The 26,169-nt window shown below is 36.0% G+C and overlaps 3 protein-coding genes across 3 annotated transcripts; 1 reads left to right on the forward strand and 2 right to left on the reverse strand.

Moving 5' to 3' along the window:
* Window positions 1-2,924: 2,924 nt before the first annotated feature.
* On the reverse strand, window positions 2,925-6,934 carry LOC133298506 (uncharacterized). Its single transcript, XM_061497800.1, has 7 exons — window positions 6,287-6,934; window positions 5,849-6,092; window positions 5,311-5,792; window positions 4,659-5,236; window positions 4,277-4,559; window positions 3,899-4,143; window positions 2,925-3,600 (listed from the first exon to the last, which is right to left on the reverse strand). Exons 1-7 carry the CDS (start codon window positions 6,932-6,934, stop codon window positions 2,925-2,927), a joined length of 3,156 nt encoding a protein of 1,051 aa, XP_061353784.1.
* A 3,017-nt stretch (window positions 6,935-9,951) lies between these two features.
* On the forward strand, window positions 9,952-16,834 carry LOC133298509 (peptidyl-prolyl cis-trans isomerase FKBP16-3, chloroplastic). The gene is made up of 7 exons (XM_061497803.1): window positions 9,952-10,216; window positions 10,409-10,674; window positions 11,655-11,738; window positions 15,478-15,527; window positions 15,957-16,005; window positions 16,161-16,235; window positions 16,596-16,834. Exons 1-7 carry the CDS (start codon window positions 10,171-10,173, stop codon window positions 16,713-16,715), a joined length of 690 nt encoding a protein of 229 aa, XP_061353787.1. The 5' UTR covers window positions 9,952-10,170; the 3' UTR covers window positions 16,716-16,834.
* LOC133298508 (GTPase-activating protein GYP1-like) lies at window positions 12,374-24,248 on the reverse strand. Its single transcript, XM_061497802.1, has 12 exons — window positions 24,033-24,248; window positions 23,289-23,445; window positions 22,771-22,954; window positions 22,368-22,438; window positions 21,826-21,963; window positions 21,647-21,738; window positions 19,928-20,199; window positions 18,877-18,962; window positions 18,619-18,720; window positions 17,445-17,610; window positions 13,646-13,735; window positions 12,374-12,547 (listed from the first exon to the last, which is right to left on the reverse strand). The coding sequence occupies exons 1-10, from the start codon at window positions 24,125-24,127 to the stop codon at window positions 17,449-17,451; spliced, it is 1,359 nt and encodes a 452-aa protein (XP_061353786.1). The 5' UTR covers window positions 24,128-24,248; the 3' UTR covers window positions 12,374-12,547; window positions 13,646-13,735; window positions 17,445-17,448.
* Between the last annotated feature and the right edge of the window lie 1,921 nt (window positions 24,249-26,169).

The following is a 26,169-nucleotide window of genomic DNA, read 5'->3' on the forward strand; positions in this document are numbered from 1 at the left end:
CTCTTAATTTATTTAATCGATTAAAACTAATATTTAATCGATTAAATATCCCAAATGAGCGTGAAAACATTGATACCAACTCGTAAAATGGCAACTCTTAATTAAACGCAATCAGCTCTTATTAAATACAAAACACAATCAACTCCTATTATTAAATACAAAATACAATCAGCTCCTATTAAATACAAAACGCAATCAGCTCCAATTAAATACAAAACGCAATCAGCTCCTATCAAATCGCAACAGGCAACTCAGGTCAAATCTCCTCCATAAACAAAAGGAGTTGATTGCGAATCTTGAATTTAATGTAATACTTAGCAGAATCTTCATTCAGTTTTCTGTGTCTTGGATGTTATTTGAATTTTTAATTTAATGTAATAGGAATTGATTGCGATTTGTAATTAATAGGAACTGATTGCGTTTTGTATTTAATAGGATGTGATTGTGTTTTGTATTTAATAGGAGCTAATTGCATTTTGTATTTAATATAAAGTGATTGTGTTTTGTATTTAATAATAGGAGTTGATTGTGTTTTATATTTAATAAAAGTTGATTGCGTTTTATTAAGAGTTGCCATTTTACGAGTTGGTATCAACGCTTTCACGCTATATATTTTGAGAGATTTAATCGATTAACTTGAAGATTTAATCGATTAAATCTTCAAGTCAACCATTTTTTCCAGTTTTGACCATTTAATTGATTAAATCTTCAAGTTAATCGATTAAAAAGGGGTAGATTGGTAGATAGTTCTGAGTAAGGGACAAAATAATTATTAATTAATTAATAAAGAGAAAAAGGTCAAAAAGCCAATCATCACGGTCATATTTAAACTAGGGTATTGCTTTTTGGAAACAACATCAGCAGATGGGGACAAACTAAGGTACTGCTTTTTGGAAACAACTTTCATAGATGGGTACTATAGAACTACACTTATACCTGAAACATTCACATGCATATGATCAATCATTATCTCATGATCACTTTTCATTTTTTATTAGTGAGCCACTACTTGCAAACAACATGCACCGATCGATTGGTACCATACAAGCTATATAAATGGACTCATTCATTCATGCTAATGATCAATTCATAACAACTTCATGGGACATCGATCAATGTGCCATGTTTTTTCCAAAAAAAATTGCTCCAATGCCACACAATTGAGACAATTTTTCAGACTACCACACCTCCAATCTCGTTACAACTAACGACGAGTTTGGTTATGCCACATGTCACGTTTTCATTAGCGTGCCAAACTCACTCTCGGTGGCAACGAGAATAGACTGCCAAGTGGCAAAACAAGTCAACTCATTTTAGGAAAGCTATAACTCCCGGCTCAGGTTTCCGAATTGGGTGATTTTTGTTTTAATTCCACGTAACTTTACGTGATCCATGCATTGGAAGGATTATTTTTTATTGTTGGCACGTAAAAAAAAAATTTAAATAATGTAACACATAGGCAAAATATGTCCAACGGGACACAAGAAAGCAATTTTTGGGAAAAGAAATTGACCAAATCCCCTTCGGCTATTTCCCAACGCGTAGATCTCTAAAAGTTTTTTGAATAAAAAAAAATCTAATTCGAACATTCGAGCCAAAAGTTATGGCCTTCCGAAGTTTTATGATAAAAATATAAGATTTTATTCCATGTGTCACGAAAGCATAGGCTACAAAAGTCGTTGTCAGTGGTTGCGAGTTTAGTAACCTATAATTTCGTGACACATAGAATGCTTTCACAAGAAAAAGGCTGACTGCATTGACAATCATACTCGCTGCAACTGACAGCGAGTTTGGTGGCATCAGGCAACGTGCCATGTCATAACCAAACTTGCTACTAGTTGTAATGAGTTTGGACGCGTGCCACTCTGGAAAATTGTTTCAATCGCGTGGTATTCAAGCAAATTTTTTTAAAAAAGCGTGGCACATTCTTCCATGTCCCGAAATTCATATCCTAAGGTAGAGGAGAAACTAGCCTCTAAATGTCTAATCAGCAAGATATGCATGTTATACAGAAATTATATTAATTATTAACAACAATTCCTTTGGCTCTTTGACCAATCGAGGTTTGTTAAGATTTTAATTTATCAAATTAGTATTTCATTTAAAGTATTTACGAATGGGGGTTATTTAGTGACGCGAGAGGGACTCAGCATCACTGAGTGCCGCTACCCTCCCCCTGCGTCACTCATATTTTTTTATTTTACTTTTATATTTTTCGATTGAGTGTCGCCCCCTCCCCTGGGCACTCACAGGATTGTGCCAAGTGGCACAATCTCGTTATTCGTGTTACCGTAAAACTTCAGAAGGCCACAACTTTTGGCTTGGGTATCCAAATCAAATGATTTTTTTTTCATTTCACATAACTTTTTGAAATCTACGCAATGACACCTCATTTGACCTATTTTATCTTCCATTAACATAGTTCAAATTTGCAAAAATAATTTAACTTTTTTACAAATTTGAACTATGTTTGTGAGAGACAAAATATGTCAAATGTGATGTCATTGCGTAGATCTCGAAAAGTTATGTGAAATAAAAAAAATCATTTGACTTGAATACCCAAGTCAAAAATTATATCCTTCCGAAGTTTTACGGTAACACGAATAACGAGATTGTGCCACTTGGCACAATCCTGTGAGTGCCCCAAGGGAGGGGGGCAGCACTCAATTAAAAAAGATAAAAAATAAATAAAAGAATGTGAGTGATGCAGGGGGAGAGTAGCGGCACTCAGTGATGCTGGGTTCCCCTCGTGTCCTTAAATAACCCTTAAATACTTTAAATCAAATACCAAATTGATAAATTATGTATTTCTTTAATATTGGAAAATGTTAATGTAGTTCTTCACTAATTAAAAAATTGACTTTAAAAAAAGTACAGAGATTTTTTTTTTTTTTGGTAAAAATGGAGGGCCTAGCCCAGAAATACTATATAGAAAGCTTAAGCATGTTCACAGAAACATGCTCCAACAAAAATTCTTTACAAAGCTCATTCCAAAAAGGAAGAATACTAGTGGGAGGAGAGTGAAAAAACACCAACTCTCCTTCCCTACTATTGAAACCTAATTTAGCTAAACTGTCAGCACAGCAATTCAAATGCCTTGGAATAAATTCCAGTTTAACTTGGTCGAAACCATGGATCTCTTTTAACAGTCTCTGCACCAAGGGGGAGGATGAAATCAGACCAGCCTTAGGATCACAGCAAAGAAGTGCTTCTTTGCTGTCACTGCCTAGCCACACATTTGAGAGCTGCAAATCAACAGCAAGTTTGAGTCCATGAAAGATTGCCCATAATTCTGCTTCCAAAATGGTGCAGGAACCAATGTTGAATGCGAAACCCCCTAGCCAAACTCCACTAGTTGTGCAGATGACTCCACCACAAGCACCAATTCTGGAAAAAATATTGACAGCACCATCAACATAAACTTTGATTCCTTCCATCTCAGCTAGATGAGCTGGACCTCCCAGGGCTGAAACAGGCACAGAGTTATCAACTATGAACGGATCAACACCAGAAGTCAGTTTCATTTCCTTCAAGTAACACAGAATCCTAAACACAGGATTATTTGGCCAGGAGAAAGAAGTGTCATGGACCACAGCATTCCTCCATTGCCAAAGGAACCAAATAGAAACATAAAAAATTTCTTGCCAAGAATTCCAAGCCTTAGAAGAGAAGGGCTTAACAATGTTAAGCCTAAACCAATCAAGCCCTTCTGCAGAATTAAATGAGTTAGGAATACTTCCTTCAAACCACACCTCCCACACACTCCTAGCACCTTTGCAGTCTCTAAGCAGTATGCATCACTGACTCTGGATGGGATAAACAGATAGGGCATAAAATTTCTCCTCCACTCCAATGACAAGTGATACTTCTAACAGGAACCTTATTCAAGCAAGCTAACCATAGGAACACAGCAATCCTATAGGGGCCTCTCCATTTCCACAGCTTAGACCAAATCTGATCCTTACTAATGTTGAGGTCAAAACTTTGACAGTAGGCATTTCGAACAAGGGATTTACTTGGGCAGCTTCTTCTCCAAACAAGCCAATCTTCTGCATTAACAGGAGCAGGTGGACAAATATCACACAGTCTATACAGAGTGGCTTCATCTAGGTACTTCTCCATCAGTTTCCAATTTCCCATTACCTAGCATCCAGGTTAAGTTCATAGATAATTTTTCTCTGGCTATGCAAATGTTCTTCCACAGGGGAGAATCGCTTGTTTTAGCTAAAAACTTTCTACTTGGATCCTGACTTCTACCATATTTACCAAAAAGAACCTTGGCCCAAAGGCTCTCTTGATCACTTGTGAGCTGCCAAGCAATTTTCTGCATGAATGCCTCATTTTGGGTTCTGAGGTTGATGATACCAAGTCCTCCACACTCCCTTGGCAGGCACATCTGGTCCCAAGCCACATAGTGAGCTCTCCTCTTATCCTCAGAATCACCCCAAATGAAGCAACGCTGGATTTTCTCAATCTCTTTACACACATGAACAGGGAGCATACTATTTTGCATATGGTATACAGGAATAGCAGAAATGACACTCTTGGCTAGAGTAATTCTGCCAGCCAAGGACAAGCATTTGGACTTCTAGCTTTGGAGTCTATTTTGAACTCTAGTAATAACATCTGCATAGTGATCTCTCTTGGCTCTCCCATGCCTCATAAGGGCTCCCAAATAACGACCAACATTCTTAACTTTCTTAAATCCACTAACCCTAGTAATTAATTCTTCTGCTTCCTGTCCTACATTCTTAGAAAAGAAGATGCAGGATTTCTCCAAGCTAACACTCTGGCCAGACATATTAGCAAATTTCTCGAAACAGCCAGTTATGCACTCCAATTGACTGCTAGAAGCCTCTGCAAAGAGAACAATGTCATCTACAAAGAGCAAGTGTGAAACAAAGGGACCATTTCTGCCAGCTCTAATAGGAAGCCACTTCTTATTCCCCACCTCATCCAATATCAAATGTGTGAGTTTCTCCATACAGAGAACAAAAAGGTAAGGGGATAGGGGATCCCCTTGCCTTATACCCCTCTGCGAATAAAACCCAGGAGTTCTAGCCCCATTCCATAGCACTTCAAAGTAAGGACATGTTACACATCCCATAATAGCATCAGTGAAGTCACCAGGCAGCTTCAAGTCTTCCAATACAGATTTGATAAACCTCCAATCAAGCTTATCATAAGCTTTCTCCAAATCAATCTTCAGTGAGAAGAAACTTTTCTTCCATTCATCCTGTGCATAGCATGGATAAGTTCCTGAACTATGATAATATTATCCTGAATGTGTCTTTTAGGGACAAAACTGACCTGATTAGGTGAAATGAGGTCACCTAGGAGAGGTTTTAATTTATTTGCCAGGATCTTACTCAAACCTTTGTAGATAGAATTGCATAGAGCAATAGGTCTAAACTGTTTCATCGAGCAGGGCCTATCTACCTTAGGAATGAGGGCAATCAGAGTGTGATTAATCTCCCTTATCTGATCTGGATGCTGCAGATAAAACTTCATACAACCAATGATCTGATGTCTTAGCAACCCCCAATTTTTATGAAAAAACAAGGCAGGAAACCCATCTGGCCCTGGAGCTCTCAAAGAAGGCATTTGGAAAAAGGCCTTCTTGATCTCCTCATCAGTAATCTCTAAGGATAGAAGCAGCTTCTGGTCCAAACTGATAACAGGCCAAGTGGAACAGGTTTGAAACCCGCTTGACATAGACCTCTCCTCCTTGAACAGATTCTGAAAGTAGTCTCTGGCTAACTCAATCAGATCTTCCTCACCAGTCACCCAACCTCCACAATTATTTTGAAGCTTAATGACCTTATTTTTTTCCTACGGATTAAAGTACTTGTGTGATAGAAACGGGTATTCCTATCTCCATCCTTAATCCAATCATCCCTTGATTTCTGAAACCAGATTTGCTCTTCATGGTCCAGGATCTCAGCTAGCTCTTTTCTCAATTTGCCCTCCAGGTCTTCTAAATGACTATGCCATGTAGAATTAGACATCCTTTGAATACCCTCCAGCCTAGCAGTCACCCTATTTCTCCTATGCTCAATGAATCCAAACACTTCCCTGTTCCAAACCTTCACCTGAGGAATAAGAGATTGCAGACTATCTTAAAGCTTAGAAGTAGAATCCCAGTTAGTATTTAGAAATAGGCTAAACCTTGGATCCTTCTGCCAAGCAGCAAGAAACCTGAAAGGTCTCTCCCTCCAAGCTGACTCAACTACCTCCAATCGGATTAACACAGGACAATGATCAGAGAACATCCTAGGAAGGTCACCACATCAGCTAGATCAAAACAATTTCTCCACAGCTCATTAGCAACAGCACGATCCAGCCTTTTAAAAATCCTTTTCAAGTGAAGAAACTTGGGCCCTTTCCATGTAAACCTGTTACCTTCTCCCCCTAAATCCATAACACCACATGAGTTCAACACATTGTTAAATCTGTTACACCTTCTAAGATCAACTGGAGCACCTCCTCTTTTTTCAGAAGCAAAAGCTATCTCATTAAAATCACCTGACATCATCCAGGGATCATTCATGTTCCTACCAAGGTGTTTCAAATCTTCCCAAAGAAAAAACCTCCTATCCTCTTTTGGACTAGCATACACAGCAGTCCAATAAAAACCTCTCTTGCCTGGAAATTCCACCCAAACATGAACAAACTGGTCATCTTTCCTAATCAAAGAAATATGTACATCCAAAGGATCCCATAAGATCCATATGCCTCCAGCAAAGCCTTTAGCATCAGAGATAATGTAATTAGTAAAGCCAAGCCTCCTAATTATATTAACAGCCTTATTACCACTCACCCTTGGCTCCAAAATAGCAGCCACTCCAACCCCATATTTTTTCCTAAACCTGTTAAAGGTGCTCTTGAACTTATTAGTTACAGCACCTCTACAATTCCATGTCAATATATTCATAAGGATAGGTTAGGATGATGCAAGATTCCTAAGTTCTTGCTACTTTCCCCAACAGTACTAGGTTCAGCATCCTGATTATCTTGACTACTCTCTTCTATAATAACATCAGAATTCACACAATTCAAAACTAAATCCGAAGAGGAAATAGCCTGGTCAACCTCCATACCTGATTGAGTTCCAATCTTACTAGTAGTCACACTCAAAACAACATCAGGAGGGTCTAGGTCCTTCAAAGTAATCTCCTCAAGCAACAAGGTTGAGTGCCTTAGAGCTTCTGTTTGGTTAGAGTCAGGCTTCACCAAAGATGCATCCACTGCCATCATCGAATCTCCCCATAGCTTTCCTTTCTGCATCTCCACAGGACCCTGAGAATAATCCATAATAGGCTCCCTCAGGTATGAGCTGCTACTGTCTGCTACAGCAGGAGCTATAGGTTGGGTTACCCCCTTGCCCTTAACTGCATAAGCCTTGAAAGACAACTTCCTACTGCTAGCCACCGAAGGCTTTGATCCAACAGGTTTCCTAACTGGCATAGCTGCCTTTGCTGAGAACTTCATTCCCTGGTCTTGAATCAAAGTCTCACTCTCCAAGGAAAGATTTTCCTTATTCACCAAACTGATAGGATGCACCACAGTAGGCACATTAACTGGCATACTCTTCTGAGAATTGATCACTGACACACCTTTCTTAGTAGTTACCTTAGAGTTCTTGTTGGATAAATCCTCCCCAAAAGATCTATTAGAGCTTACTTCGGCCTTCTTGGTGCCCTGACCACCTTTCTTCCTACGTTGCACCACCATCCACGGTCCTACCCCTTGCACCCCAGAAATATCAACTGGCTGTTCAGGAACTGGAACAAGGTTTGCCATAGGGACTGGTTTAGCAAAGTCAGGGCATGAGTCCGAATTGTGACCATAACGACCACATCTCAAGCATATCAGGAACAGCCCCTCATATTCTACCTTCTTCAGACATCCATCCAAAACATACTCTCCTCTCAGAGGTTTAGCCAAATCAATTTCAATACACACCCTAGCAAATCGTGCCCGATCACCAGTTGAAGTAGTCTTGTCCACTTTTACGACTTTACCAATTATTGTCCCTAATTGACTGAGGAAAGGATACTCACAGTACTCTTGAGGAATTCCCGGAAGTCTTACCCAGGCAGCTACCTTATGGATGTTAGCCTGTTCTGGATCAAAACATGGCTCCCACTTCCTAGTAGCTAGATAATGCCCAAAGATTACCCACGGTCCTCCAGTGATGGCCAAGTTTAAATCCTCCAAGCTAGTGAATCGCACGGAAAAAAACTCATTCCCTAAATCAGCGACAGTGATGCTACCTGCCCTTGCCCAGAATGATTCCGACTTCTTCTTCATGAATCCTACCCCAATTTTCTTGCCAAGGAGCTTCACAATCAGGACATTCTTCCAGCGCTGCCTCATACGAGCTTTCGCTTCCTTATTACTCCTGATCTCTACCGATCCGTCCTCCCTCACAATTGTTTGAAAGCCCATTCAGAAATCGCCCCTAGATTCGGATCCAGAGGCTCCTCCTCAGGCTCCTCCTCCTCAGTTAGCCATGGAGTGGCCTCTCCCAACACCCCGTGCTCCATCCCAGTGACTTCAGCAAATGATCGCGGCTTCGCAGACCCAGCCTCTCCCTTCTGGAATTCCTTGATCGAGACTCGCATACGATCTACGATTGGAATCTCATCACCACTTTTGGTACGCTTAGTACTTCGTCTTATCATGGACAAAGTCTCGTTCCTAATCTCCATTAGATCTCCCATGGCACCAGCAAAAATCAACGAAGAAAAACCTTAACAGAAAGAAAGTTTTCGCGCGCGTGAAGGAAACGCGCCTAACCCATAGCTTTTTTTGTTGTAAAATACAGAGATTAAGCTACTTCATATTTATGGGGGAACATATTTTTGAGACCGAAGCCAAATAACATATATCAGCAAAAATTAAATATAGACATCAGAAGATGCAACTCATGAAAAATATGATGGACCGAGCAAACTGTGTATTAAACAACCAAGCAATCTTGCTTCTTATCGCCCTCATAATGAAGTTAAATTAAGAAGTAGTGTCAGGTTGTCATCTAATCATCAAGATCCATGCAATAATACTTACTCTACCACAGACTTTGTAAATAAAACATTGATCCACAATTCCTGAATTACACATATCAACTGTGCCACACCTTCCCAGCAAATAATTTTGGTAGAAAACAAACAAACCATTCTTGCTGCATCATGCACATGTTCCTTTACCTTTGATCCTCCTAATGATTTAAACTCGAAGAACTAAACCTCACAACCATAGAAGGGCAATCTTAAAAACAACAGTTAAATAAACAAAAATTGGCATACACCAGAAGCTTTTATTAGAATATACTGTAAGAAGGTAAAAGAGAGAGACAATAATGATCAAAATTATGAAAAGAGAAATGAGAGGAAAATTGATATTATTGATTGGGTAATTCATTTGGGAGGCTCTTATATAGAAGAGTATAAGGAGAAAAAAGAAAGATTTAAAATATTTTAATTAAAATAAAATAAAATTATTAATTAGGTAATTCATTTGTACATATACGAAGCTGATAGAAGAATATAAAAAGAAAATAGGAAGATCTAAAATATTTCAATTAAAATAATATAATAAAATGGATTTTTTATTTGTCATTTTAAATTACATAAGTTATATCATTTTAAGAGAGAGATAGACGCAGAAAATGAAAATCATGGGAGATAGAAAGTGGGTGATTTTTTTTTTAGTTTAAAATTTAAATAAAAAAATTTATTCTGTGTCTATCTCTCTCAATGAGATAACTTTATCTCACGTAAAATCACAAACACTTCTTCCTAATAAAATACATAGAAATAACAAGAAGAAGAATACCTTTGTCAAATAATATTTTGTCGTCTGGGTTTAGATTTTCGACTCTGAAGATATCGTCGAAGAGAGAACCTCCTCCATCGTAAGGGTTCCACTCTGAAACACAACAACTGTATACATAGACCCGACGAAAAACACTTAATATCAAGTTTGGTCTGGTGAAGTGAGGTGCATCTGTATTCAGTGCACCCTATTGATTTCTATCTGCCACGTGGCAAGAGTATAAAGACTCGGGCTCCGGGAAAAAAAAAACACACCGACTATTTTCACCGAATCGGATGCTCCACGAGATTTTGTTTATTCATTTGCGGACATAACATTACATTCTTGGATATGCCTATCATGGCTTCCTCTCCCTTCTCTCTGCTTCTTCCACTTGGTAAGTCATAATAACCCTTTTTCTCAATTTGCTTCCTTAAACTTGTCAAACTTGCTATTGTTTCGTTCACACCACAACCTTAAATGTTTTAACATTTTTATGTTCCCTTCACTTTACATTCAGCCATTATCACTGGCCCAGCTTCCTTTCCTCAATTTTACTGTTTTCTAAACATTGTGTTCTTTTGGGTAGGTTCTACTTGTGGTAAAAGTCTGTGTTTTACTCCTCCTCAAGGCATTTCGGTTGAGAAACTTGGAAGATTAGTTGTTAAAGTGAAGTCCTCAGAGACAAAGGAATGCAGTGCTATGTTTAACAGTAATTCACGTAGAGAGTTTCTTTGGTTAGCTTTAGGAGTATCTGGCCTCTTCAACCATTCATTGGATGCCAAAGGAGCGGGTTTGCCCCCTGAGGAAAAGCCAAAACTATGTGATGACACTTGTGAGAAAGAGCTTGAAAATGTATGGTGAGATTACATAGTACCCTTTCTTTGTTTTTCTCCACTAAAAAATAACTGGTGATTACTTTTACATTGCTAAAAATGCATTCACATTTCATGCAGTTGCATCACCCTTTATCTTACTAATTAATGTAATCTGAAAGGTGAATGATATGCGAAGGAAAAAGGAAAAAGGAAAAAGGAAAAAGTTCACAAATGCTTTCTAGTTTACTCCAAAATCATCTATTCCCTGTAATTTTTTTTATCACATATGCTCCTATGATTTACAAAAGAATATGTTTTTTATCACATATATCCCTATGATTTTTTATTTTTTACAAACCACAGGAGTATATGTGACCAAAAAAAAATCACAGCAACATAAATGATTCTGAAACAAACCATAGGGGCATTGGGAAAAAATATTTCATTTAAATCTTACGAACTTGAAACGTCATTATATTGCAGAAGATGTTATAACAATTTCATTGAATTTTCTAGCCTTAAAAGTTAAAATGTTTAAAGAGATTCGACATGAAAGAACTTCCAGAATAAGGTTCTTTGCGAATTGTATAGCTAGTCTTATTGAGGATCATAAGAAAACTCATCATATGCTGGCTGTCACTTCATTTCCCGAAAATCCCTGACAGTGAAGCTTTGCTCACTTGCTGAAATTTAAGAACTAATATACTCGTGCAGTGTCTAATCTACACAAGTATCTTTCCAGATAACAAAATCTAATGTTCTAACAAGAATGAGAAGAGATTCGTATGGTTTTTCACAGATATTGTATCTCGTTCAAATGTGCGACATGTAATACAGAATCTGTTATCGTTAGAAATAGTTAATCAATGTGACAGCACTTAATTTGAAAAGGTACATATTTTTAAGAACTTTTGATTGACCATCAATGAATGGTAGTGGAATGGATTTTACTTTACTAAAACTTTAATATCCATAGTTAATGACTGATGCTCTCTTTGAATATTTTATGCAATGTAGGTGCCTATGGTAACTACTGAATCAGGTTTGCAATACAAGGATATTAAGGTTGGGAAAGGCCCTAGTCCACCAGTTGGATTTCAGGTGTGTAAAGTCTTCTGACTTGTTCAGGTTCTCTTGTATGCTTGTCACGGCCTTTCAAAGAGGCAGCCAATGCCAATTTTGAACCAGATCAATGCCTAATTACTTAAGTTGTATCTTGAGAACAACTGAATTTTTTCCCTAGGAAATGGTCTGGTCATTTATTTATTTTCATCTTCTAGGTAGAAAAAAATACTGTACAAATACTGGTGATGTCATTACCTGGTATGGGTTTGCCTTTACTAAGTTCTTGAAGATAGCAAATGTCTCTGCAGATTGTAACATCCCCAGCCTCGAGCCGGTTCAATTAACATACATATGATACTTAACAGAAACAATGGAAAACTTAAACTTATGAAAATACGAGCTAACTTTTTCTTTTTCTCATTAGGCGTAAACGAAAATCGAACAGAGTAACCTCTGTAAGTCGGAAAACTGGGGATTTTCCAATCCCACTCTCAAGAGTTCCTGACAGACAGTTTAAACTATATATATATCCAGAAGTACTAGTCATGCAAATATACTCGGATACCCATCTATGGGCGCATGCAGAACTTGGCTCCGTGCCACTAATCTAATAGTATGCAATCCAATACATAACATAACTGAATACTACATAGTCATATCAACATGCCTGAATACATAAATATACATGCATCGAATATGAACACTATACAACAATACATCTTTTCCAAAAATACGTCTACAATAAATAGTAGCCTCCAGCCACCCAGAATTCCACATCCTCATACTAGTACCTCCAGCCACGGTTTGTGTCCTTGTCCCATGAGGCTCTTCAATTAACTGTGTTCCTGAAATCATATCCCCAAACGGGGTTAGAGACGAATATCTAGTAAACTCCAGGTTTATGGAAAACTCTCCATACCCTGGGCTCACTTCCTGCATGACAGTCAGATACATAATATACAAAACATCATATAAGAAATTATCATAACTGTACAAAGCATATATACATATCTTATCAAAGACATACGCAGTCATTCCCAAGGGATGACCCCAAGCGGAAATCAACGTACGTAACATATCATTTACAAAAATCATCACAATACTCACATCAGAACAAAACGTGTTATATCAGAGACGTACGCAATCGTTCCCAAGGGATGACCCCAAGCGGAAATCAACGTACGTAACAAATATCATTTACAAAATCATCATACATATCACATAAAACATGTCATATAATCAATTATCATAACTAAACAAAACATATACACATATCTTATCAGAGACGTACGCAGTTATTCCCGAGGGAGGACCCCAAGCGGAAATCAACGCACGTGTTCCCAAGGGAGGACCCCAAGCAGAACCAGAACATATCAGAGGCGTACGCAGTCATTCCCAAGGGAGGACCCCAAGCGGAAATCAACGCATGTGTTCCCAAGGGAGGACCCCAAGCGTAACCAGAACATATCAGAGGCGTACGCAGTCATTCCCAAGAGAGGGCCCCAAGCAGAAATCAACGCACGTGTTCCCAAGGGAGGACCCCAAGCGGAACCAGAACATATCAGAGGCGTACACCGTCAATCTCAGGGGAACCCAAGAAGACATCAGTGTACCATACAAGTCAATTCCAGCCAAAGATCAATACAGAAATCATATCAGAACAAGTCATATAACAAATGTGTACACAGTTAATCCCAGGGGAGGACCCCAAGTGGGAATCAGTGTACGTGTTCCCAAGGGTGGACCCCAAGCGGAACTCAACAAAACATATCATATTAACACATCAAAGTAAACACATCAAAACAAAACATATCATATTATCATATAGCTCTATATGAATGCATCTATATCATATATCTCATACATATCATACAACCCGACCACAGTCCGTACACTATGGCGGAACACAAGGTAGGAGCGAACCCCATAAACACAGAGCTTACCTTTTGAAGCTTTACCAATTTGCTCACTTGTAACACAAGTTACCTATTTAGCTCCAAAGGAATCCAAACACGCTCAGTCCCTAGGCACACCTAGAGAAAGAATTCAAAACAAAATCAATAAAATGTTACAATGCCATGAAATTTATACAAGGCATATATCTTATTGCTCACTTTCGTTTCCTCACATTATGTCAATCATATGCCAATTCACAAGTCAAAAACATGCCTTAATCATTTCCTTTAATAACACAAGGTTCCTAAGTTGATTATGTATTCCCTTTAACCAATTTAAGCACAACTTAGGTATATTTTCTTTCAAAAGGCCGTGGGGTTCACTTTAAGGCAATAAAAATACCTTTTACAATTTCTCAAATCATTTCACTAAATATTTTTACCAATTTCTTGCATTGGAAACTCAACACACCATCCAATTAGTTTTTAACATAATTATCCCTAAATAGACCCAAAAGGCCGAAATGCATAGGGTAGGTTTTCAAGGGATTTTCCACCATGTAATCTCACTTCCACATATAATCTCAACATACACCAACCTACTAACCTTTACATTACATGCAATTAAATTTTTACACAACAGACCCTAATTAACCCATTATGGCTGAAATCTAAGTAGTGGCCTAGGGAATTTTTTTTCAATTTTCCAACTCATTATCATGCTTATTTAACACTATAACTTCATTAACAACACTAATTCATCATCAATTTCAAATTCAACACAAAATTATTTTCCACCAAAATATGCTCACAATTATCAAGACTTAAATCACAAACATAACACCATAGAACTAGAGGTTTCTTACCTATAGTTGCTATTCCAAGCTCCAAAGAACAAAACCTAAGCTTTGCTCACTCAAAAACCCCACTTTTTCACAAGGATGAATAGTGCCACGAATTGGGGGTGATGAATAACTCTCTCCACAAGCCAAATCAGCCCAAATGGAGTGGTGGAATAGATTCACTAGCCTTTTTACTTAAAGATTCATGTATGGCATCATGGCTTTTGGTGGCAAAATGAGTGGAAATGAGAAGAAACCCTAAGCTTCCATGGAGAAGAAAGACACAGGGCACTCACGGGAATGGAAGGAGAAATAACGGGGTGCTACGGTGTCCAAAAAATTAAATAGGCCAAGTTACTTTAACTGGGTAATAGCTTATCTATCTACACACCTCCATTCATTACCAAACTTTACCCAGTAGACTAGAATATTTTTCTAGTCATATTTCTAACTTTACTTTCACTTTTTGGATAACTTTGTTTACCCGCATTTTTATCCCTTACTGTCATTTTAACTCCTTTTTCACCAAAGGTAACTTTATTTCTTTTACTTCTAATTATTCTTCAATATTAAATCCACAATTACTAGTGATGGTTATTATACAGATGTAATGTGCCCTTGGTTGTTTCCATTTTCATCAAAATTAACCCTTCAAAGGCAACATATAACTTTCTCGAGTACTTGAACCACAGTAGGCGTATCTAAAAGAATGCTTTCCTATGAAAGGAAGCAGCTGCATTCATTCCACAACTACATAGTGGGCCAAGCTTCATCACAATGGCATACTTTTTTGGCCAGTCAATGACCTCTATACCACCTGCTTTTTGAACTAGCTAAAGTTTGAAATGATCTTATCAAAAGATTTAAGTATCTTCACTTTTTTAACCTTGAATAAACTGAAAAGATTACTTTTGTCTGGAGTAGTGTTTAAGTCCTCCGTCAGCATGTGATATTGTCCTCAATATACCAAGACTGGCTTCATTTCCATGTGCCTCTCTGACTACGCTATTGTTAATACCTAATGTAATGTAATTACAGGTTGCCGCTAATTATGTTGCAATGGTTCCATCTGGACAAATATTTGATAGGTAACCTGCCAAATACAATATTCTATCACTCTCTCCTCGGTCCATGAATTACAATTTACAAGATGTGGAGTGATGTTTGTTGTTGTGTATACTTGATGAGTTTTGTTTGAATGTACAGAATTGTACAACCATGCCTAATCAGGTGTTGGACATCTAAGTATGATATAAACACAATTTTCAATCGGCCATGTTTGACAAACAACAAATACTATTGGATTATTTTGGTGTTTTATAGTGTCCATTCCTCTCTTTTTTCAGTTTTCTTGTCACTTTCCAATTTTGGTTTTGAAGATGCTCTTCTTTGAACCCTTGATTACAATGCTCAATTATATATATGCACTTTGCTGAGAATGAATTTGAAGCTTGTGGTTATGACCTAGACAAAGGTTCATTATGTGTTGCTCTTTTCCCCCCTTTTCAAATGTACAGTTCATTGGAGAAAGGTCAGCTTTACATTTTTCGCGTTGGTTCTGGTCAGGTAAACTCTGGATATTGCTTTTAGTGTTTTTAAGCTTAGTAGTTTGTTTACCTTCGTCATTGTTGTCAAGCTTGAAAAACAGTAGTTTTGGGGGGCCAAAGTGTTTGATAATTCTTTTAAAGATTAACTGATATTCAACCCAATGAGTATAACAGGTAATAAAGGGACTTGATGAAGGTATTCTAAGCATGAAAATAGGAGGGAAGCGTCGACTGTACATACCTGGATCTGTAAGTTTCTGTCTTAATAGTTGATACTAGATTCCATTCCACCCTACCTTACCTGTAGGGCTGTAACATCTCCCATCATAGCAAGACATTCAAAATCTTGAACTGAAATTTGGGTCTTTCTCCCTATGAAGAAGCTAGTGTTTAACTTTTTTCAATACTAGACTTTCATATTCCTAGTTTCTCAGTATTTCCTAGTTTCTTACTGGCTATGGGCATACATGCTTGAAATGTGCATTGACCACAAAATGGTGACAATATAAAAGGAAGCGCATGCTAATGAAATGCTGATAATTTTCTTTACTAATTTGATTCATCCTCACAAAATGTTGGCTGTATATATTTGTTGTTTTTATTTGGCAGTTGGCATTCCCAAAAGGCCTTACTTCTGCTCCAGGAAGACCAAGGGTGGCTCCAAGCAGTCCAGTCATATTTGATGTTAGTTTGGAATATATCCCGGGGCTTGAAGTGGATGACGAATAAAATTAGACTGTGCATTCTATCTAGATTGTACGCATTCAACCCTAATTTTTAATTATAACTATTTTATACAATTATTAATTCTTTTGAGAGAAAAAAAAAACTTAAAATCTTATAGCTATGCAGAGTAACATTGTTTGATGTTCAAAATATCAAGAGAATCTTTCTTGCATATGTGTTTTATATCTAAAGGGCTAGTGAACCTTCTATTGATGGTTTACTGTTGGATTCTCTTCTCTGCGAGAGGAATACGAGATTTTTGTCCCTCTTGGGAGTTTGGTCAAAACGTGGAAATTTCAGCTTCTTTAATAACTGTAGAACAGATAATATATTAACGGTTATGTTGGGAAAGTATGGCATTTCGGTGAGAAATACGTCGTGTTAAATATTTAAATTCATCTATGATATTTTGTATTAACTAGCATTCCCGTACAAGTAATGCTTGTACCAGATCCATTAAAAAATAATAATAATTGCAGACACAAACTGGGTATTGGTTGCCGTTCTGGTAAATATATAAAGTTAATATAACTATCTATCATTTATTTTTGTCTCTCCTTTACAAAATATTACAAGGCAACATACAACTAAAATTGTTAAAAAATTAGTTCATCAACAAAAAGCACCATACACCGAGCAAGAGCGAAGTCTTGGAAAGCGAAAAAAATAAAAATAAAAAATGAAAAGAGAAAAGAGAAAATTGAAGAACTAAATTCAGAAAACCACAATTGCCTGTTTAGCTAGCCAAATGGCTGGGAGAGTTGTTGAACATGCTGTGCCACATAAATGCCCGGGAAAGTACCATCTCGAGTTCCTGGTGAGTCCAGTTCTGAGTTGGAACGTGTTGAAGGAACATTACTAACTCTTGGAAATCAAGCTTCTGGATGTTGTCTGACCACTAAGCAAAAATATATATAAAGAAAATTCACTTTCTACTAAATTAATCATTGCTAAAAACAAGAAGAATGTGTAACTAATCTAAGCAACCGTATGTAAATACAACAGGAAACAAAGAAATGCATGAGTAGATGATGTGCTTCGAAGTGGCTGCAGAGAATCAGGGAATAAAAGTATATCCAGGAATACTAGAATTGCATTTTTCATGAAGTAATTTAAATGCACATTGTAAAACATCTCGTTACACAAGGAAAATCTCTACAAAAGGCACTTATCTTAAATGTTAGAAAGCGATGCAAATGCAAAAGACAAGTTTGTGTTATGGCAAACTGTTACATCCCTATTAACAGTAAGGTGTTGAGTCAGCATGTGGTTAGATATCGAAATAATATTCCCTTTTTCAGTTATAGGTGTGTTTTGTGATAGGGCTAGCAAAATGGTCTCGGTCCGTCGGGGCGGGTCGGGTCAAGTTTTACAACTCACAAACCTGCCTAATCCATTTTTATTTTTTTTTAATGCAAAACGTGTTCAGCCCAGCACGCCGAGTTTTTCAAATCGCTTTCAAAAGGGCCGCTAGCATTGCCACCTGTATTTTGTGAGGTGACGCTAAAATTGCTATATAGAGGGTAGGGAATGGTTGCAAAGGCATCTGGGATATTTTGAGACTTGGGCATTGGGAGAGTCCAGGGGCTCCCTAATTCTCCGGGGTTTATCTTTGCTTTCTGCACTTCTACTATTTTCTCTGTGTAAGATGCCATTGTGAAGTCCACGGGCTCTCTTAACTCTCAATTTTATACTAGTAGTTTCATTTCTTTGTTGTTTCTTTTCCCAAATCTGTTATTTGGATTCTATCACAAACAAAATCGCAAATCAGGCTTAACTTTATCCGGTGATATAATACACAATAAAAATTGACCAACAAATACTATTCCTAATCAGCATGGCTGCAAGATGAATTCTAATTCAAATAGATTATATTAGTGAAAAGGCCAAAAGTAAATCAGCTCACCGTTAGAAGGAAACTGGCAAATATATACACTAGGAAGTCTGGTAAGGCATCTCCTTCAGCTAGATACGTGTCCCAAAGGCGTGTGATGAGATGGAAGGGTATCTAATTATATAATCAGACATCAGCCTTATTGACAGCATAAAATGATCCCAAATTTAACATAGTCCAGTCAGTTACTTTGGCCTTTATCAGTTATATGTATGAAGTTTTTCTTGACAAAAATATCCACTTATAAGGGGGAAAAATGTCAGAGCAAACCTCACGGATTAGAAGACAGTTGAACCAACGGAAAGCAAACTGAAGAAATTCAAGTCCCTGATCCTCCATATGTCGTGAAACAGGCTCTGGTGCAGCTCAAAAGTTCAACTAGGGCACATCAGATTATATTTGAAGATATACAAATAATAACATAGAAACAAAAATAATGAGAAGGTTTGGTAATTAATATACATGAATTCTTTGTCTTCAGCCAGTGCACATAAATAAGACGATGATCAATTTTTTACACTTCCGTGTAAAGCAAATAAGATAATAAGGTTTTCATTGCATCTTTCTTACACAAATAAGATAATAAGGTTTTCATTGCATCTTTCGGAAGATTTTGAATGAAAAGTCTAGTTGAATCTTTCAAGTCCTTGTGGCACCCAAACAGATTATACTTCTTTTTGTAGGAAAACACACCAAATTGAACATTCAGAATTTAAACTACAAATCATAATTAATTACAAACAAACAACAGAACATATACTTGGACACAAGTCTTAGGTTAAAGAACTCCAATAAGAAGAATTTAAGGTGGCAACAGCAGATGCATCATAAACTATGCACTGGGAACCAGAGAAAGTTTTTAAAAGCTCTTTTACATTGGCTATCTAGACACCTATTTCTAGGGCTGAGGGTAGAATGGTAGTGTTCCATGTTATTAAATGTTCTCAGCTTCAAGGGTTCACATTCTTCTCTTTCCCCTAATCAATTGTGCATAATGAGAGTATTTTTACTCTAAAAACTTAAACTAATTATTAATATTTGATGACAGAAACCAGTTTTAAGTATAACATATATCTTCATATTTTATAATAATGCAAGAAAAAACAAACGAGGATGAAGGTTTGTGTGAAACTTGAAATTTGTGTGAAACTTGAAATATTCAACACAAAAATAATATTGCTAATATTAGAATCAATGACACTATTTGAAATTAGAAAATGAAAACTTAAGTATAGGAATGGTACCAAATCAAATAAAAAACGGTGAGGCATTTAAATTCACGGAATTATAGATATGCTTGAAGGAATGAGAAAAAGGTTACCGTCTATCCTCCAGACCAATTCCTTCAACCTGAAAACAAGCCTCTGAATTCCAGGTTGAGCAAATGTGTAATGGTCTTGCATACCATCAAGCAACTTTGACAAGCACCAGTAGCAGTCAGCCTCTATATTAGAGATTTTATCTGAAGATAAATCAGACATTGACCAATTATCTATACCCCCTTCTAAGTATTCTGATAAGAAAACAACTAAAAATGGCGTAACAAGATCATTTATCCCCTGAACATATCCACTTGCAGGATGCCGAATGGCCCTGGCAAAAGATTGGGAAATTATATAAGAAAAATAAAATAAAATATAAAAACAATTTTAGCATGCAAATGTTAGTTAATAACAAGGATAATCAAGAATTAAAGAGCTCCAGAGTATCTATTATGGATAAAGAATGCACCAGTAAAATTGATATCTGCATAATGAACTTCAAATGCTAGAACATAAAGGTCCATTGTGGTTCTATCATGTTTTACCTCTTTTTCTTTTCCTAAGTCATTGCTCTAAAATGCTGCTAAGAAGAAAGCAAAAGTATATATGACTACACGACACCAACTATTCTGAATGTGTAGTACATCTGCATTAGAAGGTAACCATCTTGCTGATTTCTAACAGTGGTACCATTTATAGAAGGGAATATGGGATAATGCCCCTTCCAAGGTCCATCAAGAGTATTGTTCAATACCATAAACGGTTGAAAATTGAAATCACACGTACCAGTTTACTTAAAGGAGATGTAGCAACTTAGCAACTCATTCTAACCTAGAGCAAGAACACTATCTGATAATATTTTTCAGACTACATTGTGTACAGTACCTAAAAAGCAACTAGAAGTCCCACCTTCTAAAACTGGTATGACCTATGAAGTATAGGTACTTCTAAATGGTTGTTGTACCTGTAACGGATATGTTCCAATACCGCTATTTATTGGGTACACATTGGTACATACCCAATACTGAGGAAGTCACACTAAATGACTCTCTTAGCCAAGCTAAGGCCATTTTCACCTCAAAAAAACCATCCATAACAAAAAACACTAAGCTAGGAATAATACCAAGTCAACAAATGGGTAACAATCATTGTTGTTAAAACGTAGTGTCAACTCGTAGAAATGGATGTGTTTACGTTTTTTGGGGCAAAAAACGTGTCGAAACGGTAGTAGAAACTTAAAATGAGCTGACTCGGTTAAAACGTAGTGTCAACTCGTAGAAACAAACAAGTTTACGTTTTTCGGAAGATGTTGAAGAAGATCAAGATCCCCTTGGCTTGGATGATCCAAATGAAGAAGAGGGAAACTTGAATGATTTGGAAATTCCCAAATTTATTGGTGAATTTATCAGTGGGGGAGGGGATGAAGAAGATGATATTGACTTGGACTCCAATGACTTAAATTAGAGATGTTGATCTCTTTTATAATTTTATTACCTTGGTGTTTTGATTTTAATATGTATTATGATGACTAATTTTGAACTTAATTTTTATTTCCTTTAGTGTTTGGACTTAAATTTGTGATGACTTATGTATTGGTGAGTTTTGGTTTTATATATGTAAACTCTTTTATAATTTTTTACTCTTTTATAATTTATTTATTTTTGGTACATAGTAAACTCTTACGTTTCGTTTATGTTTCACGATTTTACGTTTCTGCTCACCCATACCGTTTCTACGTAGACTATGTTTTAACAACCTTGGTAACAACAATATCTAACCATGCATAAAGAATACGCTCCAATGACTTCTGAACTTGCTGTTGCTGGAAGAATGGAACATCAGGTACAGTTCTTGGACAATCAACAGCAATCTAACAAATATACAATGAAAACAGTAAAAAAGAAGAACAATATTTTCACCAATAATCAAGAAAGGAATACATTAGAATTGAGAATACCTGGCGAAGCATGTTGATCTCATCCTCTGAACGTACTGTATCAGGAATATCATAATACTGAGAAATACAGTCAAGATACTCAAGGCGCTTCCTTCTTAGAACTCCCTCCCTTCTATCTGAATTAGGTGGTGCATATCCCTGTTGTCAGTTCATCTTTAAATTTCCAGGAAGACAAAATGCTATCCATAGAAAATATGCATGACAAGAGGTCAACAAGGTAGACCCCATACTCAAATGATTCTCTATAGTATAAATACACTTCAGATTTCTTTTCTAAAATCTTCTGTATATTTTTGCCACAAAACATTTATGTAAGCAAGCAGCGTCAAGATATCTCATGAAAGAATAATCCCTCAGCTCAACCTCAGCAAACAAAAATTTAATTTAAGTCATTACAAAAATAATACATATAAGAATCCACATGTCCTAGCAACTTCTAATATGAACTTCAAAGTTTCTTTTTATCATGCTACATGTGACTGAGAGCTATCATCAGAGAAAGAGAAAGAGCAAGAGAAATAGCTGAAGGTCATAGAGCTTACCAAGAGAAGTCTCCACACTTTAGGACGCATATATTCTGGAACACCACTCCAAGCTAATTCACGCAATTTGTCTACAATATAGATTTCAAGGAGGAAATATTTTACTCTGGGAGACAAACCTAGGTTTCTAAAAGGTTTAACAACTTAAAAAAAATGACAGAGATAAAAAAAATTCAAGCTATATATAATATAATGGACATAGCTTTCTGTTGAAAATTATTTTGAACCTTACTGCTATAAATATCTAAGGGCAAACGAAACCCCATCATGGATATATTCATCTGAGCACACAACCAAGAATTACATAACAATATTTCCATAATTGAATGCAGCCATGTAGGAGTAACAAGGAAGAAGCCAATGAGTGACACAAACGAATCCAGAAAGTTGAAAGTTGAAATACCTACTATAACCACCGTCCCAGAAAGCACCTTAGTGAACTTGATAACTCTTGCAGAATCCGTAGCTCTAGCACCCATGGTAGACTTATGGATTTCTTCAGATGGGCTCTCTCCAGGGGAGGTTGACATTTTTAACTTACTGATATTGGCAATATTAATTGGTTTGTTTGTACTTTGAAACTCCTCCTGTATTAAGAGTAGAAGTCCCACTTGGTAAACTGATGCCTCAGTCTTATAGATACATATAAAAATAAGAGTAAAGCACTTTTGGGTCCTAACAAAAAACATGGTTCACACTTTCGTCCCTTACAAAAAAAAAAATCAACTTTTGGTCCCTCTACAATTCAAGTTCTTTGAAAATGTAGTTCCTCATAAATTCAATGAAGACCCAATTTAGTCCCTAAAAAAAGACTAATATAGTTTTTTTTTTTAAGAGACGAAAGTGGGGGACAGTGTTTTTTGTTAAGGACAGAGTGGCTTTACTCTAAAAATAATATACGATTATGAATACTAAGATCACCTCTACTACCCCAGATGTGTGATCACTTGTACCAGCATCATTGTGTGAGAAGCTCCTTCTGTAATTTAGTGAGGATTCCTTAGAGTTTGAGTTATCTGGTAAGTCTTTCCTCCGGCTCAATAATATTTTACCGGGCATGCTACGACCTTTGAGTAACCTTGAAAAAATAGAGAATATAAATCACTATCAATCATAACTAAGCTAGTAAGCTTTATGCTACGAGTTGTAGGTGAAACTGAATAAAAAATTTAAGAGTAAACACCCTTTTCAGTCCCTGGCAATATCTACGATGTCCTTTTCGGTCCCTGGCAATAAAAAAGGACCAAATTGGTCCCTGAAAGTACAAGAAAAAGGCCACTCTACATATTTGGGAGTTGACATAAGGACTAACATGGCCCTTTTTTTGTAATTTCAGAGACCAATTTGGTCCTTTTTTATTACCAGGGACTAAAAAAGACTTCGTAGATATTGACAGGGACTAAAAAGGGTATTTACTCAAAATTTAAAGGGAAAAAAAAATAACATAATATAGTTCAATTAATCAATCTACTAAAGAAAAAGAAAAGTAAAAAATGAAACTCTAATTCTGCAAATCCTCGTTTCATTGAAATGTCAGAAATCATTTGGTTTTAATTTAACAGCAATCAAATCAATAATCCACCCTAACAATCACTGAGAACCAATTTGAATGCACGGATCATAGAGATCTGAGAGAAGAAAAAAGAGGATTTGGTGGTACAATACCCTTGAACATTTCTGAGGGTCTGACTGAATCTGGAGTCGAGGGTAGCTATGTTACGCTCATCTTCTTGCCCCTGTTTCATGCTTCTTCTTTCCATTCAATCACTCGATTCCACAATATTTGCTTTTGCTTTTGCTTTCAGACACCAAAATTAACATTCGTCTTCATCCATCTATTACCGCCAAAATAACATTCTCATTTCTCAGTTCTTTTTCTTTTCCCACTAATCATGATTACTATTTACTAGTTTTTCTTTTTCTTTATTTTTATTCTGAATAGATAATAAAGCTTAAGATGAAAATAAGCTTTTCTTTTTAGGGAGGATATGATGTCATGTTATCCTCTCATATCATATAATCAACACATAGTGGGTTCTACCATGTATTAAAAAATAAAGGCTAAATTACATCAAACCACCTTTTTTTTTTTTTTTTTTTGATAACAACATCAAACCACCTTTAACTTAAGTGTTTTTATCAAAAACCCACCTTACACTTCCAATTCTAACAATTAACCCCCTTAAACTATAAATTTATAGCAATTAAACATATTTTGTAAATTTAAGACGAAAATAACCTTGTCTTCACCACCACCCCACAAACCAATATGCTGCCAGCCATGTCTTGTCACCACCAGCCACCACCCCTTACCACTGTGCCATCATAGATTTGAATAATAACAGACTATATATTCAAATGGCTGAGGCCTACACCTTTTCTTCTTCGCCTCACTCTCAACCTTCATCGTCATCTCCCGGTAATTTTTTTTATTTTTCGTTTCTTTGTTTTATTTTATTTATTTATTTATTTGTTGTTAACTTAAATCTTTTCCTGTGATGATTTAATCATTCCTTTCACAAGTGCTTTGTTCTTTAATCGTATTGGAATTTATGTGCGCTTTGAAGTTATTCAGAAATTGCATTTCAAAAACTTGCAATTAACGACATGGCAGATGAGGTGAGACTATGGATATTTTCGTCTTAAAAATGATAAATATGTTTAATTATTTCAATGTCAAAGTTTAGTGCGCTGAATTGTTTGAGTTGTAAGTATAAGGTGGTATTTTGAAAGGAAACCTAACTACATGGTGGTTTTATGAAATTTACCCAAAAATAAATAAACAAAAAGCGTTTGTTTATGTATCTATAACATAAGATAACTCTCTCCTATCACGTGAGAGAATAATTTCCCTTTCTTTTATTTATGGGGAAACAATATAATTCCCATTTTTTCAATCACGGAGTATAGTTTTTGCCATTATTTCTCATATTTTAGGAGATAAAATAAAAACATATGGGTCTTAAGTTTTTATTTTTTTTCTTTATATAAATTTAATATACTTTTATTTATGTATATGTAAGAGATAATATTTATTTCCTAAAAAAACATTAATTAATTCAAATAATACCTTTTCGCTTATTGATTTGATGAAATATGCGATTATATTACAGTGTGCAAGAAAAAACAAAAAAATATATCATATGGATTTTCAAGTGTTTTTCAAGTATAGAACAATTATATAAAAATTCAGCTCCATTTATTTGTGTTTTTCAAGTATATTTAATTTAAAATATCTTATTATCAAACAAAATAAGATTATTAAATACTTTTTAAAAAATTAAAAAAATCTATTTTAGTATTTGTTTTCTTAAGTTAAAAATAATAATTTGATCAAACACCATTGGCACAAGTGAAAATGAACTTGTGTCTTTTAACTAGAGGTGTTGAGTTTGATCCCTAAAAATAAAAAAAATAAAAACTTGGGAGAGCAACCACAATACAAGAGTCTGACACTGCTCGAATCGAACTAGTATGAAGGATGAACCGGTTGAGTAGACTCGAAAATAATTATAATTTTATATATATATATATATATATATATATATATATATATATATATGATTCGGAGTCTGACACTGCTCGAATCAAACTAGTATGAAGGATGAACCGGTTGAGTAGACTCGAAAATAATTATAATTTATATATATATATATATATATATATATATATATATGATTCATTTTTTCTGCAGTAAATAAATTATACAATGAGTTCAAAACGACGTCGTTTTGAAAGAAAATCAAGGAATTTTTGTAATTATAATATATTTCAGGGTTATAATAATATTTCTCATTATAAT

The sequence above is a fragment of the Gastrolobium bilobum genome, unplaced genomic scaffold, assembly GCF_033153095.1.
Source record: "Gastrolobium bilobum isolate Gb01-03AN ecotype WA unplaced genomic scaffold, APGP_CSIRO_Gbil_v1 utg3741, whole genome shotgun sequence".
Taxonomy (NCBI): Eukaryota; Viridiplantae; Streptophyta; class Magnoliopsida; order Fabales; family Fabaceae; genus Gastrolobium; species Gastrolobium bilobum.